At 44.0% G+C, this 17,555-nt stretch overlaps 3 protein-coding genes across 9 annotated transcripts in view; 1 reads left to right on the top strand and 2 right to left on the bottom strand.

The window, feature by feature from the left end:
- The window catches only part of TXNDC11 (thioredoxin domain containing 11), a 30,066-nt gene extending 28,119 nt beyond the window's left edge, over nt 1-1,947 (bottom strand). The window contains exon 1 of one of the 2 annotated variants that reach the window (XM_065851039.2): nt 1,736-1,947. In XM_065851039.2, the coding sequence (XP_065707111.2) occupies nt 1,736-1,881 (146 nt within the window). In that variant the 5' untranslated portion in view covers nt 1,882-1,947. The remainder of the gene's footprint in view (nt 1-1,735) is intronic. The other variant, XM_065851040.2, reaches the window with a different exon arrangement.
- Nucleotides 1-17,555, top strand: part of PARN (poly(A)-specific ribonuclease) — a 251,745-nt gene that overhangs the window by 111,482 nt on the left and 122,708 nt on the right. The gene's annotated exons all lie outside the window — the stretch shown is intronic.
- The window catches only part of ZC3H7A (zinc finger CCCH-type containing 7A), a 29,670-nt gene continuing 15,420 nt past the window's right edge, over nt 3,306-17,555 (bottom strand). For 5 of the 6 annotated variants that reach the window (XM_065850494.2, XM_065850491.2, XM_065850493.2 and 2 more), the window contains 12 exons: nt 16,556-16,748; nt 14,699-14,860; nt 13,857-14,053; nt 13,534-13,631; nt 12,328-12,509; nt 10,225-10,301; nt 9,560-9,693; nt 8,177-8,282; nt 7,580-7,688; nt 5,614-5,747; nt 5,099-5,262; nt 3,306-4,233 (listed from right to left, as the gene is read on the bottom strand). In XM_065850494.2, coding sequence (XP_065706566.2) covers nt 4,044-4,233; nt 5,099-5,262; nt 5,614-5,747; nt 7,580-7,688; nt 8,177-8,282; nt 9,560-9,693; nt 10,225-10,301; nt 12,328-12,509; nt 13,534-13,631; nt 13,857-14,053; nt 14,699-14,860; nt 16,556-16,748 — 1,746 coding nt within the window. In that variant the 3' untranslated portion in view covers nt 3,306-4,043. Of the gene's footprint in view, nt 4,234-5,098; nt 5,263-5,613; nt 5,764-7,579; nt 7,689-8,176; nt 8,283-9,559; nt 9,694-10,224; nt 10,302-12,327; nt 12,510-13,533; nt 13,632-13,856; nt 14,054-14,698; nt 14,861-16,555; nt 16,749-17,555 lie in introns of those variants that run through there. The other variant, XM_065850495.2, reaches the window with a different exon arrangement.

Below are 17,555 nucleotides of genomic sequence, written 5' to 3'. Positions count from 1 at the left end.
CGTTTATTATCTGCTGGCCTCAGGAGTCACAGGTGGTCAGCGCAGGAGCTGCACTCTGCTGCTGAGCCTTGCTTGCAAACCGTACCGACGTGTGATGAGACACTATGCACTGTAGTCACAGTTCACGTGCAGTTAACTGCCCTCCAAATCGCACACAGAAATTTTATACCTGAATTTTCTATATTTCTGACAGCAACAGAACAGGGAAATACTTTTCTGACACCAGGTTGTCCATTTAACTACAATCTGAAAAGCCAAAGCCCTTTAATCAAACTTCCCATAGAGTGCAGGGTGGCAAGAAGCACATTCCCAGCAACTGAGCTTTCAAACACAGCTAACAGTAAAATGAAAGGAATGTGCAGAGCACGATAACAGAGCAGGAAAACAGAGAGATGATTAAGTTCAGAAATCCTCCACCATACATTCGGTAATACAGCAAGAGCTTTACGCTTCCATGTAATGATCTGGTCACTGTGAGGCAGAGGCTGCTGGAACAGGGGCACTGCTGCTGCACAGCAACTCACTGATAGACCCAAAATTCACCCCAATTCAAACAATATATCCTCTGCGCACAGGTGAGAAAATAAGGCCTTAGTGCTTTCCAGAAGCATCACCTGCGTGCTGAGTGTTTCTTGGAATAAAAAATTGTCAGATCCTGCAGAGCAAGGAAGTAATCAAATCCTTGTAGACTTTTGCCACTCCCAAAATGAAACCTCAATTGCAGCAGATGTTCTTAAATTAACACAGCACACCCTGAAGCACGTAACAGTCACCTTAACCTAAAACCCGTGCAGAACACTCAGATCCCAGTCGGGGCTCCAGAAACGTTTATGTGCCCCCAGGAGCCGCAGCGGCCGGGCTCCCAGCAATTGGGAACCAAAGAGACTTTTGCAACCAACAAAGCTTCAGCTCCCAAGAGCAGCACCACCACATTGGGAAAATAAAATAAAAGATTTTAAAAAAGCAAAGCACCTTTCTGTCTGAAGCAGGTGCAGGTAACCGGGGTGTCAGCATTAACACACATGAGCCAGAAGAGACCTGTTGTGTCCCCTTTGTCCTCTCATGCCAAGACAGCCGGCTGGGCACGCTGAGGAAAGGGGTTCAGCCCTGGGCCCCTCAGCCCTTCTGTGACAGCGTGAGGTGCGAGTTATCCTCCGGAGATACGTAAAACAGCTTTCCCAACAAAGCGCCTGCCTCTCGGGTGTGTGTGCGCCCCATACCCACCGCCACACCCCGACACCCTCCAGGGAAGACGGACATACGTGTCCTAAAAACACCGCCGCTTCTCTGCCACCCAGACACTACTGCGGGGACCGGGGCCGCCGCCCCTGCCCCGCCAGCCCCTGCCCCCGGGTCCCGCCGCCCCGCGGGCTGGGACGCTGTTCCACCACACGAGGCGGCCTCTGTTGCCACGGGGATCGCGTGTGGTGGGCTGGGGAGGAAAGTCGGTCTGTCTGTCTGTCCCCGCCCCAGGGACGGCCGCTCCTGACAGGGCCCGAGCGCAACGCGAGGAGACGGGCGGCGGGAGCGGGAACCCCCGGCCCGGCCGCCCCGGCCCAAGCCGCCTCGGCACCCGCAGGCCCGGGGCGGGACCCCGCGGGCGGCTCTGCCCCAGCCCGCCGGGCTCCACGGCCTCCAGGAAAGGCACCGGGCGGCCGCGTCCCTCGGCCGGGTCCCGCGCTCCCCAGGCCCGCCCGGCCCCCGCCCGCTCCCCCGAGCCGCCCCCCGCCATTACCTGCAGGTGACTTTGAGGGCGACGAGGAAGGCGCAGCCCAGCACGATGGCAGCGCCGCACAGCAGCTCGGGCCGCCGCGCCATCTGCGCTGCGCGGGGCCGCAGCCGAGGGGCAGCCGAGGGGCCGGAGCCACCGCATAACGACATCACCCCCGGCCCGGGCGGGGTGCGGGGCCGCCCGGCCGCTCCCGCTCGCACACGTCTCCACCGCCCGCCTGTCAGCCGCGCCGGGGCGGCCCCTTCCGCCCGCCAACCCGCCGCCGACACGTCGCGCCGCCCCGAGCAGGCGCACAGGGGCCGGGCCCGGCCGGGCTGGGGCAGTGGGAGCCCGGGGAAGGCAAAGGGAAGGCAGGCGCGGGGGGAGCGGGGCTTCCCGTGGAGCCGCCCTCGGCCCGGGGAGAAACCCGTCAGGAATTCCCGAGCTCGCCTCGGCTGCTCGTCAGGGCGTTGTCAAACTCCCCTGGCCGGGACCAGCGGGTACAATCCCCCGGTAACGCCGTTTCTGGCAGCATCGACCCCCCCGGAATCATTAAACACTTCACACCGTCCATACAGAACAAGGATTTCATGTTTAGTTTCGTCGAGAATTACTTCCAGTAATTTACAGAGCACTTACATTAACAATGAAAGCATAAAATTTAGAAAACAATTCAGAAAGGCACACGATACAACCAGGTTTTGTCACAGAAATAACAGTGTCCATCGTACTCTATTTCAAGCAGATTATTACAAACAAGGTACACAGTGAGCGCTGCAGCAGGTGCTGTTCCAAGCACCAAGCTGATTGATCTGCACACCCCATCCCAATGAACCTCAGCCCGGCACAGGAGGAACAGCCACCGCAGCTTCCCTGGCTGAAGCAGAGGGTGATGTTTTAATGCTCCTTGTGCTTTTATTTTGTGCTGTGAAAGGGGCACAGCGGCCAGGCTGGTAAATGTATGCGTATCACTGAACTTTGGTTCAACACCTTTCATACACACAATATATGGCCAGTGACTACATTCAAACTACTGAAGTAATTCTTAAAGCTCTTCTAATAATATCAGGTCAGCCAGTAACAGAAGAATATTGTCCAGGGAGAAGGGAGGCACGAGGGAAAAGAATCCCAGCTTTAGCTAGTTCAAATGATTGAAAGAAGCTTTGTAAAAAAAGGCAAAAAAACAACACACAAAGCAATCGGAAAACCTGATCTGCAGAGAAGCCGGAATGCAGGAGAAGCTCCAGGAACTGCAAAGCCCAAAGCTCCTCAGTCACAAGTCACCTCAGCCCGTGGAGGGGAATCGAAGTCCCACCCTGAGGGTCGGTTCATGCCCTAAACCAAAAGGCTGAAAACACGTCCCAGCAGCTCCAAAACGCTCGCCTACCTCACAGGTTAGTTGGCTGGTTTTGTTATTTTGGTGATGTGATGAGCTAAAGACAATACAGAAAACTGCAAACAAGCTGCTGGAGACACAAATACCAACTTATTCCATTTTAAACTAGGGGTGCTCAGGCTTTTGCTAATAAGCAAATCACCGGGTTGGTTTTTTTTACAAAATCTCAATCCTGAGAGGATACATGCAGAAAACAGCTTTGTGTAAAGGTCTCTTTATTACAGGCAACAATAGTCCATACAGTAATACACGATACTGACATACAAGTGTAATCTTTCAAAATCATCATTTAAACAGCAAAGACCAAGAAACAGAATTTTAACTACTTCGTTTTCAAAAATTAATACTTTTTTTCTTCCCAAGATCCTTTTCCAGTAAATTATATTGAAACATACAAATAGAGAAAAAAAATACCCATTCAACATATATTGCAGTTAAATGGTTATTTTGTTTAAAATCTTTAATAAGAAAATCCTTTTTAGCAACCTACATATAGATAAGTAGCAAACTTTGTTTTAAACAAATCCTCTCCATTAAAAGATCTGAAGAATTTGCATCCGTCATTGTCTCCTTAGCCCAGAACACTCTGTTTTGTAATACCTTGATACCGTGAAGTTTTTCAACTGAAGGACTGATACTAGGGGGCTTCCTAGATATTGTAACCTCTCTTCCTCCCCTTCTATTTCCTAACTGTCTGTCCAACAGAAGGTGAGTAAGCACATAATACTTCAGATTTTTTTAACCACCACTCTGTTTCACGAGAGCATAGACAGGTCTGCCCAATCCCCCTAAATCTACTATATTTTGCTGTTCAGGAGGAACAATATATGCCAATAAAAGCAGAAAACCTGCAGCTTTTCTGTCACATGCTTTTGATTATTGTCAAATTTTCTGGTTTATGCTTCCAGCTGATAGCATGTATGTGTCATCTCGGTATTAGTTTAAATCTTTAAACAAAAAACTATATTTTCCAAAGTCATTATCGCTGGGAGCAATCAAGTGATCTTTCCTTGCTTTGCTGAGCTTCATTCTTAAAACTTGTCTTCGTTCTTCCCACTCACGGAGTTCAGCATTTCCATGGGCAAATTTACAGTTGTTGCCTTCAGTGCAAGTACCAGCCATATATCTGTGAAGACAGATTTCAAACAGCGTTTCCATAGAATTATCATCGGCACTATTGCATCGAGGTATTTTTATCTGGTTGTGTTTTTCAAATACACTACAATATTACGCACCAAAAATTAAGTGGAGGAGTATTTAGTTTTTAAGTAAGACAATACTAACTCTGTGTAGCATTTGATTGTATTTTTCTTTCCCAGCTATCAAATATTTGTAGAGGGCAAGAGATGCCTCTTTTTTTTGTGTTCTTCAGACTGCTACTTTACTGAGTAATTCAATGCTTCAAACCTTTAATTTCATCACGTCAAATTATCAGGTAAATTCTTATCATTTAACTCAGCTAAATAAGTACTATTGTTAAAACATTTGACTCATTAATTACCCTTTGTTATCTAAATTTTCCCAGCAGTGCTGGGAAAAAGCAACAGATCTTGGACGTGCTCTTCCACATGCTCAGACGATTTCCAGTAAGAAATATGCAATTTTAGCAAAGTAGTTTTGATGCTAACAGCATTTCTACTTGTCTTAAAGCTCCCATATCAATGTCCAGCTGGGTATTTTTCTTGCATTCCACAGGTAATTAATATGCAGATGCCTCAGTAAACTTGTAATAATACCAACAATCTTTCAATAAACTTGCAACCCTTTATTAACATCACGCAGGTAATTAATTTGATGCCAAGATTCACCTTGTCACTCCCTGAGTTCTAACAGTACATGTTAAAATATTGCCATTATTAATTTCTTTTTGAAAGATGTATGCAGAGCAAGAAACATTAGAAACTTTGCCTGTCAAAACTAGTTATCACCTTAATTATTTCTGCTATGAACTGTCATTTTTAAGCATTGTTGACATCTTAAAAAACACATACCTATCACAAATGCTAAAATATCCGGTTGGAAAGCGATACTGCCAGCAGTTTTGATCGTCCTCAGTGTGGAAAACCTTCTCTTTATGCTTTTCAGAAGAAATGTGACCCTGCCATTGCTTCTCACTGTTACAGTTCTTCCCACACATCCAGCAGTGAAAATCCACCTGTTTCACAGGGAATTTAAAAACAAAATATTAAGAATTCAATACCGTAAGCACAGAATTGCTCCTAATACACTTTGAGTGTTTTCTTCACGCTGCCCTGTCAACTGTTCTTTAGCTAAACAATTCTAGTTAAACAATCACCTTAAGTTTATGACCTCCATTGGCTTTAGGGGATTCAGAAGAACCGCCTTACGGCATCAGGTAAAGTTTCCATTTAGTGTAGCTAGAAATGAGCTGAGGAAGCACCAAGAAAATAAGGACGGTGTGACGTATGTTACCGACTGGGGGGCTGGAGTGGGAAACAAACACCCCAAGCCCAGCATGTGTGAATTTATACCTCTGATTACTTACTGTCACTTCAGCATAGTCAGTCGGCATATGAATTTGCTTCCCATTTTCTTTGTTTGCCTGTGCAGCTGTATCATCTCCTTTTTCTGGTTTTTGACTTTTTAGCCATATGTCATACAACTTCTCCAAGTCATGAACTAATGAGAGCAGAAGCTAAAATAAGTAATTAGCAATTAAGGCAAGAGTTTGAGAATACTAGATAAATGACTGAGTATAATTCATTCCCCACCTACTGCAAGAAGAGAAAAGGAAAGACCATGTAGACAGTTGCAGAGTTTGGAGACAGGAGCCTAGAGGAATCACAGAATCACACAGAATCCCAGGATGTCAGGGATGGGAAGGGACCTGGAAAGCTCATCCAGTGCAATCCCCCCATGGAGCAGGAACACCCAGATGAGGTTCCACAGGAAGGTGTCCAGGCGGGTTTGAATGTCTGCACAGAAGGAGACTCCACAACCTCCCTGGGCAGCCTGGGCCAGGCTCTGACACCCTCACCAGGAACAAGTTTCTGCTCACATTTAAGTGGAACCTCCTGTGTTCCAGTTTGCACCCATTGCCCCTTGTCCTGTCACTGGTTGTCACCCAGAAGAGCCTGGCTCCATCCTCCTGACACTGCCCCTTTCCATATTGATCCCCATGAATGAGTCCCCCCTCAGTCTCCTCTTCTCCAGCTCCAGAGCCCCAGCTCCCTCAGCCTTTCCTCACACGGCAGATGCTCCACTCCCTTCAGCATCTTGGTGGCTGCGCTGGACTCTCTCCAGCAGTTCCCTGTCCTTCTGGAACTGAGGGGCCACAACTGGACACAATATTCCAGGTGTGGTCTCCCCAGGGCAGAGTAGAGGGGCAGGAGAACCTCTCTGACCTACTGACCACCCCCTTCTAACCCACCCCAGGTACCATCGGCCTTCCTGGCCACAAGGGCCCAGCGCTGGCTCATGGTCACCCTGCTGTCCTCAGTACCCCCAGGTCCCTTTCCCCTACACTGCTCTCTAATAGCTCATTCCCCAACTTATACTGGAACCTGGGGTTGTTCCTGCCCAGATTCAAGACTCTACACTTGCCCTTGTTCTATTTCATTAAATGTTTCCCTGCCCAGCTCTCCAGCCTGTCCAGGTCTCTGATGGCAGCACAGCTTCCAGTGTCAGCCACTCCTCCCAGCTTGGTGTCACCAGCAAACTTGCTGACAGTCACTCTATTCCCTCATCCAAATCACTGATGAATATATCGAATAATACCGGCCCCAGTACTGACCCCTGAGGCACTGCACTGGATCCAGGCCTCAACTGGACTCTGCCCCATTGACCACGACTCTCTGGCTTCTTCCCTTCAGCCAGTTCACAGTCCACCTCACTACCCGCCCATCCAGAATCTCTGGCTACTTACCAAGACCCATTTCTGTCTATTTATGCAGATGTTAGACATTTCTAATAGGCACCTCAAGTACAGATAACAACTGTGCCACTGTGTATCAGTACCTGAAATTTCGAAGCACTAATCTAAAGTGTGCTGCAGTTTTTGGTAAATTTCATCTGCTTTCTTGCAGACCGAGATATTATGATCTACGTCATTCAGCACTTCCAATTTTCAATTATTTCTCGCCTGTAACACTCCAATGAGATAACAAATCAACGTCAGAAAGTGAACAGTAATTTCCAGTAAATCCCCTGGGGGGCAGAATTCTTCCATAAACTGCTTATTTGATATCCACAGCATCCCAGTGCTTGCACATGGCAATAAAGACCATCAACACCAGCCTATATCGCTGAATGGTTCTATACACTATTTCAAAGACATCTCAAAAAATTTGATACAAGCCACTTCATTGTTAAAAAACATATCAAGCAACAAATACATGCAAGGTTTACTACAAAAGACAGTGAAAGAAACTGGATTAAAAAGAAACTGAGGAACAAGAATGAAAAGCAGAGCAGTGAGATTTACAGTGTGCTAGATTTACTCTTCTACTTACTGCTGTTCTCCTTCATATAGGTCCACATCTCCCTTTCCTCGGGACTGTGAGCAAAGGAGCAGTTCCCATCATACTGACATTTCTTGCCTGAAGCAATATGATTGCACAACTGCGACGGGAATTCAAAACAAAAATAAAGTTAAATGAATGATACTAGAAAAACTGTTTTCAGTCTTCACTAGTGTTTCTCCACCCAATCAGACACTTATAGCACCTGAAAAATCATGTTTATTTTATTAAAAAAATCATATATTGTAGTTCGAAAAAGCAAACTCCTGGAAGCAAGTACTGTGACTGCTTTTTGCCTCCAGATTACCAGACCACAGATATATTCAACCTATTTCTGAAATAGTCACTGGAAATAGTAAGAACATAGTTAAATCACTTAGAAAAGCAACGACTCGCATGTTACTACTGAAATGCTTTCTGATCAGTGGAAGTTAATTTTTAAGGCTGGACCCTGTACAACCGCTATAAACATCTTCTCGCCAGCTCCCAGGGGAATTTCTGCAGAACTGATGAAACTAGCCCCATTACCAGTATTTTCCAGTTAGTCTATTTTTTTATAACTAAAATATTAGTTTGGGGTTAACATACATCAAATTGCAGAGGCACTTGTTTCTTTGCGGGGAGAGGACGAATGTTCATCCACTTCTTACGTTCATTAGACATGACGAGCACCACATGGCGATCTTTGGCCCATCTAAAAAACAGGCATCCAATGAAAGAAAATACTATTAAAAAAAGACACACTGTGCGAACAGAAACAGAACCAGGAAAGCCCTGAAAGGTTCTTTATAAAGCTTTCATCATATATTTGAGATTTAATTAAATGCTATCAAGACTTGACTGTAACTGCAAATTAAAAAAAAAACAACAAAAACAAAAACGAGAAAACCAGACCCTGAAATGTTTCTCATTACAAGTTGTGGCAGAATGCAACCCCTCCCTCCCTCCTTTGATATGGAAGGAGCAGACAGATCTGCCTCTCTCTCTGCTGCTTGAGGCTGACAGCTGCTTTTGTTGGCCCCAGAGCCCCTGGCCAGGGACCTTAAGAGAGAGAAGGGAGCACCGAGGGGCCAGGGAGCCACTGGGCGCCCACGGCCAGTGTGAGGGATGTTTGGAGGCTTCAGGGGCACCCACAGCCAGTGTGGGGGTGCAGAGAAGCTTCTGGAATGCCCACAGTCAGATCTGATCAGGCTATAAAACGGGATTCTCGTCGAGACTCCGCCCCTTGCGCGGATCTCTTGGAGTTCCGAGCTGAGCCGCTGCCGCCAGGAGCCACTGCCCCCCCGGGACGGAGACTCCGCTTGCCTTGCGCCACGGGTGGGAGTAAATTAACCCTCGCAGAATTGCCAGTGTATCTGCTTTCCGTGCACATTTGCACGTGGATTTATACTTTCCGTGCACATTTGCACGCGTACTCTCCGTGCTCAATACGAGCAGGTGTATAAATTATTTCCTCGCACAGTCGCGAGTGTATTTTCTTCCCATGCTTCCACATAAGCACGTGTAATATTCCGTGCACATTTGCACGTGTATTTCTCCTCGCAGGATTGCGAGTGTATTATAAATTTACCCTCGCAGAATCGCGAGTGTACACTTTCCGTACTCACTACGAGTACGTGCATCCCTTTGAAATAACCCCACACCGTGTTCAGGCAGTGTGGACTCTTCCCGGACTCAGGGACGGCTCCGGCATTGTTTTGGTGAAGCCACGTGCATGCACTCTGTGGACCTCCTGTTGGATTAGTTGCTGCCCCTTCATAATTTTCCTCAAGTAATATGCGAACCTGTACTCAAGTCACTTTTGGAGTGCTAAACCCTGTTTCTCACCAGTTTAATACAAGTTGTTTTGGACCCTGTTGTCCCTTAAGCGAACCTCAGGGGGCCTCTGTGACAAGCAGTAATAAAGTTTTCCAACAGAGTTTTTAAATGGCTGACAAAATGGTAAAAATGTCCCTGTTTGATCTTACTTACGGGTGTCTTGCCTTTGCACTACAATATTTTTTGTTTCTGTCCGGCTCATTAACTTGGCCATTTTTCCAGCACTGACCACAAATAAACTTCATCTTCAAATTAAGTGTTCCAGATTTCATTTGGTTCCCAAGGATCTTAAGCCAAAAAAATAACAACAACAATAAAAAGTATTTTGTATCTGCAAAGAAACCCATACATAATTATGAATTACCCCCTACAATAGAAGTTTACAGATGTTACACTGCACGCCTTGTAATAGTTTAGCCTGTAACTTCAAACTGGACATTTCTTAACAAATGCGTTTATTTAACTTATTTCTGATTTAGGTATATGTAAGAAGTTGTGAAAACATACACAAACTAAACACATAAAAATCTTACATATTGAAAAGATAATTAATTGCCCCTATGGCAGCTGACTTTGAAATTATATTTAGGTTTTGCATTCCACCCATGACAGAATAAGCAAAGCAAAAGGGAGTTGCATAAAAGCAAAGCAAGCATTTCAGTGTAAGTGGAGCAAACCAAAGAGGGTCTACACTGAAACAGATTTGAAGGGAGCACTAAGAAAGTCATTTCTAAAATAAGTGACATTATACACGGACATAGAAAAAGAATCATCACCAAGGGCACTGCAGAATTAGTGTAATCAAGAAATGAAAATACCTGTGATCCATGTGCACTCGCCTCCACATTCTGCCAGTGTTTCTTGGATTCTTGAACAATAGTATCATGTGAAATACCTGTAAAGAAAGAGGAAAAGTTCTTGAGCGCTTATGACTGTTGTCTCAAAACTTCAATGCTACTAAAGCCCCAAAACTTCTACCTTTCTTTTTATATATTGCATACATATACATACATTTACATACACACATACATAAAGAAACTCATGAGGAGCTCCAAAACAGAAATACTGTATATATCATCACATTGAAAAGCAAACAATTTTTTTTAAATTATCAATTGCTCAAATAAGGTGCACCTTTGAGTATTTATTGAAACATAATGTACTAAACCTCTAATGACAGTGTAATTAGCAAAGCTGCATTGTGTTACAGACCACAGAAAAATGACCCAAAATCCAAGCTGACACACTAGATTGTCGCTGCCTTCTTTACCAAGGGTTTAAACAAGCCTTGCTAATTAGAATTTCTTTGGGGGATTTATTACTTATTATTATTTATCCCTATATTTTGGGATTGCACATTTCCCTTTTTCCTCTGTGCATCACACCAACCCAACATGATCACTTGATACAAGAAGTACTGCTGGCACACACAGCAAGGCAGGAAGAAGGAGCAACCGTTGTGTGGTACAAATTATTTACTGATAAATTATTGATTTAAAAAACCAAAATGGTCGCGGAGAGCTTGGAACTCATGACCAAGGAATGAAAAGAGACATAGTGTTCAAAAGCATCAGGTAGAAATGAAGTAGTGAAATTTCTTATCCTCAAAGAAGCCAAGAAAAACAAGCAAGATCAACAAAAAGCAGCCTGAACGTCCTGTGCGGGCAAGAACAGAAAAATATCTAAGATTTATTAACACGTACACTAATGAGAGCAAAGCAGTGAACTTTGCCAAGTCTTGAGAAACGGGACCATGAGCCAGCACTGGGCCCTTGTGGCCAGGAAGGCCAATGGTACCTGGGGTGGGTTAGAAGGGGGTGGTCAGTAGGTCAGAGAGGTTCTCCTGCCCCTCTGCTCTGCCCTGGGGAGACCACACCTGGGATATTGTGTCCAGTTGTGGCCCCTCAGTTCCAGAAGGACAGGGAACTGCTGGAGAGAGTCCAGCGCAGCCACCAAGATGCTGAAGGGAGTGGAGCATCTGCCGTGTGAGGAAAGGCTGAGGGAGCTGGGGCTCTGGAGCTGGAGAAGAGGAGACTGAGGGGTGACTCATTCATGGAGATCAATATGGAAAGGGGCAGTGTCAGGAGGATGGAGCCAGGCTCTTCTCGGTGACAACCAGTGATAGGACAAGGGGCAATGGGTGCAAACTGGAACACCGGAGGTTCCACTTAAATGTGAGCAGAAACTTGTCCCTGGTGAGGGTGTCAGAGCCTGGCCCAGGCTGCCCAGGGAGGTTGTGGAGTCTCCTTCTGTGCAGACATTCAAACCCACCTGGACACCTTCCTGTGGAACCTCAGCTGGGTGTTCCTGCTCCATGGGGGATTGCACTGGATGAGCTTTCCAGGTCCCTTCCAACCCCTGACACTCTGGGATTCTGTGATTTTCTGACTTGCTATATAAGAATATCCGAACAGCACTAAGCTAAAAGAAAGGTTTAACAGTGGAAAAACTTTATTCTTGTACTGGGGGATGGAGGGCAACAATGGAATAAATAAAATATTTCAAGCTTTTCTTTCAGTGCTCTGTGAAAAAGAAATCAAATCAAGATCTTCCAAACTTTCCAGGTTTAAAAATAAAAACAAATCTAGTTTGACTGGAGTTTAATATCTGCTCAAGACTTTTTTTTAAAAGTCTTTTTTCTTTCCCCCAGAATTTTTATTTCAAGAAAAAAGAAAAGCTGATAATAATGAGTAGTTTGGCCAGTTTTTATAATAAAAACCTTGCTAGTTTTGAATAGCTAGTAGCGTACTCAATACCTTTGATCATATTTACATTACTGTTCACTGCATATGCCGTATGAAAGATTCCAGCAAATCGTAAGTGATTGCTCTGATCCCGAGTTGCTGGTGTCAGAAGGGAGTTGGGACAAGGAAGAAATGGCACCGCCATGAAGAGGAAGAAGAGTATTTTACCAAACATACCTGTTTCCTTTTGCATTATCCAGACTTTAAGCTCTACCAGGCTGTGAGCATAAAAGCATTTATCCTCCCGTAAGCAGCCATAGTGCACCTCGTGTCTGCACAGGTCAAGCTGACATCGAACTTGAAAAGGGCGGATTTTGGAATATTTCACCATAGTTTCTCGCAAAATGTGGACAAGACACCTGTTTGAAAACAGTCAGTTTTAGATACTCCTTAAAATTACTTTGTTCTTGGGTGGAAAAACACATAAAATAACCATCCCTCCTCATAGCTTATTCAAATGTCTTTGTATCACTTTTTACTTGAAATCAGAAAGTGAAAGAAGCAGCATCTAATGATCATTTCTAGGCTGAGTAAACCAAGGAAACGGAACAGTACTCTTGTGAAACCCAGAGGTCCCTCTTTGCAAAGCATGACTGCATTCAACCCAACTGGATCACTGGTTTCCAGGAGGGAAAGCATTGCATGTCCTCTCTCATTATCCGACGTCATTACAAACACAAGTGCCCTTTATAGAGCACCACTGAGGAAAGAGTTAAACGCACCATGGAGCAGCCGAGCTCTTACAGCTCTGGTGTTGCTTCGGTACAGGGGAGTGGGATGGAAAATAAGCAACTAAAATGCTCCCATCGTATAAAAATGTAAGTTTATGAATTCTCCAAAAGTTACTTTACACTATTACTCTGAAGTCTTTGTTAACTTTCGAAGAATGATTAAAAGACACCTTCCTCTTACTATTTTCTAATGAACTGAATTAGTAAGGACTATGGTCTCTCTCAGATGCTATAATTAAGGTAAACCTGTTCTCACCTGAGTTAAAGCTACAGCAAAATAAGCAAAATAGACCAAAGGATGAGAGAACTTATGAATTCCTATATTAATTTAACATCGCACATTTATTTACCTCGAAGCAGGTCACCAGGCAGATAAGCTATTAACAAACTGCCACCAAAACCAGTCAGATTCAAACACGAGGGTGGATCCCACTGATTTTGAATACATTGATGCAGAAATAGTTCACTTTCCATTTAGTTACATGAGACAATCCTTGTTCAGTGACTTTGTCTCACGGATACCACCAAACATAACAGTCAGTTGCCAAGGAGAGAAGTTATCGACAGGTTAGAAATGGAAGTCAATGTTTTAAAATACCCTGAAACCTTTGCTTTTAATTTGAAACTTAAAGAGATGGTGTTTCAGACATACTTGTTATCTTCAAAGTCATGCATAGCAGGGTGAGAACAAGAAGATGAGTTATCCTTGTTCCTTTTGCTTATTATTCTGGGTTTGTGATCAAAACATTTCTGGAACACAAAAACAGGTAATTATAGAGTCTGTATTTCATACATCTAAAAATATACCTTAAAGGTTTTAACACAGACTTCAACTAGTGTCTGATCTAAAGCTAGCCAGACTATTACTGACCATGCATTGCAGAATTTATAAAACAGTCATCAACCAAAGCACTTCTTCCCAGGCCATTTTATTCTGTTATCATTTTGATTGTGTCATTAGAAATAAAGCAGTACCTCACAAAGAAACATAAATAATCCATGATGTTCTTGAAGAAGTCGAGACACGGTCAAGTTGATCTTTCCATTTCCTCCAAAAAGAGCTTCTCGATTTAAAGCCCCTTTGCGCTCCAGCGTCCACACATCAATCTCCTCTTGGCAATAGGCAAACGTGCAATGACCTGGGTATCTGCATTCCTCTTCAGCAGCAACATCTGGAACGGTAACATTGAATATGACATTGCTTTTACACAACTGTTACTAGAAATTCATCTTAAAGCTTCCCCTATCTCCATTTCAAATGTTTTTCATAAAGAAGCTACACCTGTTGTAAACGGGTCACTGAAGTCCAGCAGACAGAAGCAAAACCTCATGCTCAATGACTTGCTGAAAATGTGAGACAGCTCAGAAAGGCTGAGGTAACACCTCCCGCAACTGCCCTTGTCTGTTTGAAGGCAACAACGCTGAGAACCCAGAATACCCTTTGCTTAAATACAGTCAGATGTAGTTGTAAATTAATCCACGAGGCATCCTGCTTACATGGTAAGAAGAGGCAGAAGTCTAACAAGAACGCTTTGTTGTTGTTTTGAATAGTAATAGACCAGCACTTGGAAGCAAAGTTATTCCTGATGAAGCACAAAGTTATTCCTGATGAAGCACAATACAGAAGTCCAGTGCATTAGTTACCTTAACAGTCAAAATACGGCTCTCCTTATAGCCTTTGAAAATATAAGTAACGCAGTGAACTTCCTTCTCCACCTCCCATGAGCGAGAATCAAAACGCATTGTATCCTTTACTGTGGAAAGGCGTTTAGCACTTTGAGTGTAGGCATTAACATCTGACTGTGTAGAACACTTACCTTTACATATATAATATGGTCCCACATACTGAGTCTTTGTAGGTCTTGGACGTATTTTTTTCCATGATTTATCTTCAGAGTTTTTTATTCTGCCAATTAAAATATCCTTCTTACATTTATGTTCTAAACTGGGATGGTAAGCGTAATCCAATAATTTGGGACCTGAAATAATCACAGAAAATTGCTTACATTCGCATAAATTGCAGCATACTTGAACATTTCCATACACAGCCTGGCACGTACGCCCGAAAGCAAAGTACACGAACACACTGTATAGAATTCCTACTTGCACCAGCAACTCTGAAGAAGCAAAAGTCATTAACAGCCATGTTGAGCAGAACAGGAAAGAAATGAATACTTACTAAAGGACCAGTCTCGGCAAGAACAGGAAGAATGCTGTGTTGCAACCTTAAAATTACTTTGGGACAGCAACAAGTTGCTGCCTTTTTTCAAATCCCAAAGTATACGTTTCCTTAACACTAATTTAAAGCTTAAATTGCTTATTTATAAGAAGTCAATGCAAACAAATTCCAAGGATCAGCAAACGGCTCTCTTAACCTTCAACTTCTATTGTATTAGAACAGTTATTGTGTTCAGAGACAAAACACGCTAGGTAAGAAGTACACACGTGCCAAAGATATAAATGCCAATCCCAGAACTTTGTGATTTTGGCAGCAAAAACATGCCTAAACTCTGTCTTTAGAGTGACCCTAAAGTGAAGATTTTATTACCGCTAACGTTGAGAAACCGGGGAGTGAGGCTGAAGACGAGCAATGCAATGGGAATTTTGCTATTTAAGGGACTACAAAAAGAGCGTGACCCAGTTTCCCGTGGAAGCAGCTGATGGCACAGAACAATTTCAAATGTAGATAGTGAAAGCAGGGGATGCTTGGAGGCTTTTCTAGAGATGCAAAGAAACAGAAGAAAAAGATGCTTTGATACAAAAAGTCACGATAGGAATATGCTCAAGTAGTTCTACCAAAAACTTGTAGCTCCTGCTTTTGACAGAACATGTTCTGTAGTTTTTCTAACATCACTTCATGGATTTTTCTCGTAAAAATAACTTTAATATAAAAGTTCTAAAAACGACAACAGTCATCCTGCAAATGTCTTGATACAATTCTTTAAAAGATCCATTAGGACGCTGCACTTTATTAGTGTATCAATATCAATGATACCTATGACTTGAAAGACAATGCTTATTTTTAAGATTAGTTTTAATAAAAGCCATTGCCCCTAGAATAAGGCTCTGCTCAACAGCAACAGCTCAGGCCTAAGATTAGTTACATTAAAGCCCAATACTGGTTAAGATCCTTTGTGTCAATACAGTGGAGTTAATAATTACTCAGGTTTGGAAGCCTCAGGATTACGATTTAGAATTAGTTTCAAAGAAAAATAAAACAGACGGGATGTGAAGGTTACCAGGTACTTTGAACTGCGGTTCAATTCCCCAGGGCCAATCAGAGAGAGCACTGCAAGTGTTTTTTAGTCTTGAGCAAAGGTGTCATTCTTCACAAGACCCGGGGGCTGGGAGGAAAGCGGATACAGAATGTGAACGAGCTTACGTAGTGAACCTACGGGCTGGGGAAAGCGTGTGGCCATTTGGGGCAGTTTTAGGAATGGAGAATCTATTAGGACAGGAAATAAAGACAAGAAGAAAGAAGATAAAAGAGCTGTTGAAACATTTTACCACTTCCTTAATAACAAGATCGTACTACATCTGCAAAGAACAAGTCAGGGTTAACACTGTTTAGAAGCCAATGGTATTTTAACTTATCAACACTACAATTTGAAGCCTATGCTTTAGAATTAAAAAAAGAGAAAACAAAACCCAAATGAGTCCAAAAAGCCCCTTACCTTTTTTAACAAAACATAACTGGCAGGCCTGTCTTAGCTCGTGTGTGCCTTCTAATGGGTTTCTTCCCGCAAGTGCTGAAGATACTGGTATATTAGCAGTTGCACTGCTAAAAACATTTGAAAAGTCATTTCTAGTTTGGCCTGCAATTCCCATGTAATTTTCAGACCCAAACAAACTACTAGGGCCATTTATCTGTCGGAAGAAAGCACATTTTACTCGATCCATATAATTGAATTTATTTACAATCAAAATTTAACCTACTGAATGTGGATTTTTAAAGCATAAAAAGGACTACACAGAAAAAATCAACAATACAAACTTAAGTACGTGTCTAAGAAGGGGAGACACAAAAGCTGTATACTCAGCTGTGGCAGAACGCAAACCCCCTCTCTCCTGCTCCCTTCCTTCGATATGGAAGGAGCAGACACATCTCCCTCTCTCTCTGCCTGAGGCTGACAGCTGCTTTTGTTTGGCCCCAGAGCCCCTGGCCAGGGCCTTTAAGAGAGAGGAGAAGGGAGCACCAAGGGACCAGGGAGCCGCTGGGCACCCGCGGCCAGTGTGGGGGATGTCTGGAGGCTTCAGGGACACCCACAGCCAGTGTGGGGGTGCAGAGAAGCTTCTGGAATGCCCACAGTCAGATCTGATCAGGCTATAAAACGGGATTCTCGTCGAGACTCCGCCCCTTGCGCGGATCTCTTGGAGTTCCGAGCTGAGCCGCTGCCGCCAGGAGCCACTGCCCCCCGGGACGGAGACTCCGCTTGCCTTGCGCCACGGGTGCGAGTAAAATTAACCCTCGCAGGATTGCCAGTGTATCTGCTTTCCGTGCACATTTGCACGTGGATTTATACTTTCCGTGCACATTTGCACGTGTACTCTCCGTGCTCAATACGAGCAGGTGTATAAATTATTTCCTCACACAGTCGCGAGTGTATTTTCCTCCCGTGCTTCCACATAAGCACGTGTAATATTCCGTGCACATTTGCACGTGTATTTCTCCTC

Source organism: Patagioenas fasciata, chromosome 15 (genome assembly GCF_037038585.1).
Source record: "Patagioenas fasciata isolate bPatFas1 chromosome 15, bPatFas1.hap1, whole genome shotgun sequence".
In the NCBI taxonomy this organism is placed as follows: Eukaryota; Metazoa; Chordata; class Aves; order Columbiformes; family Columbidae; genus Patagioenas; species Patagioenas fasciata.
The sequence above is the reverse complement of the archived record's forward strand: the minus strand, read 5'-3'. Positions and strand labels throughout refer to the sequence as shown.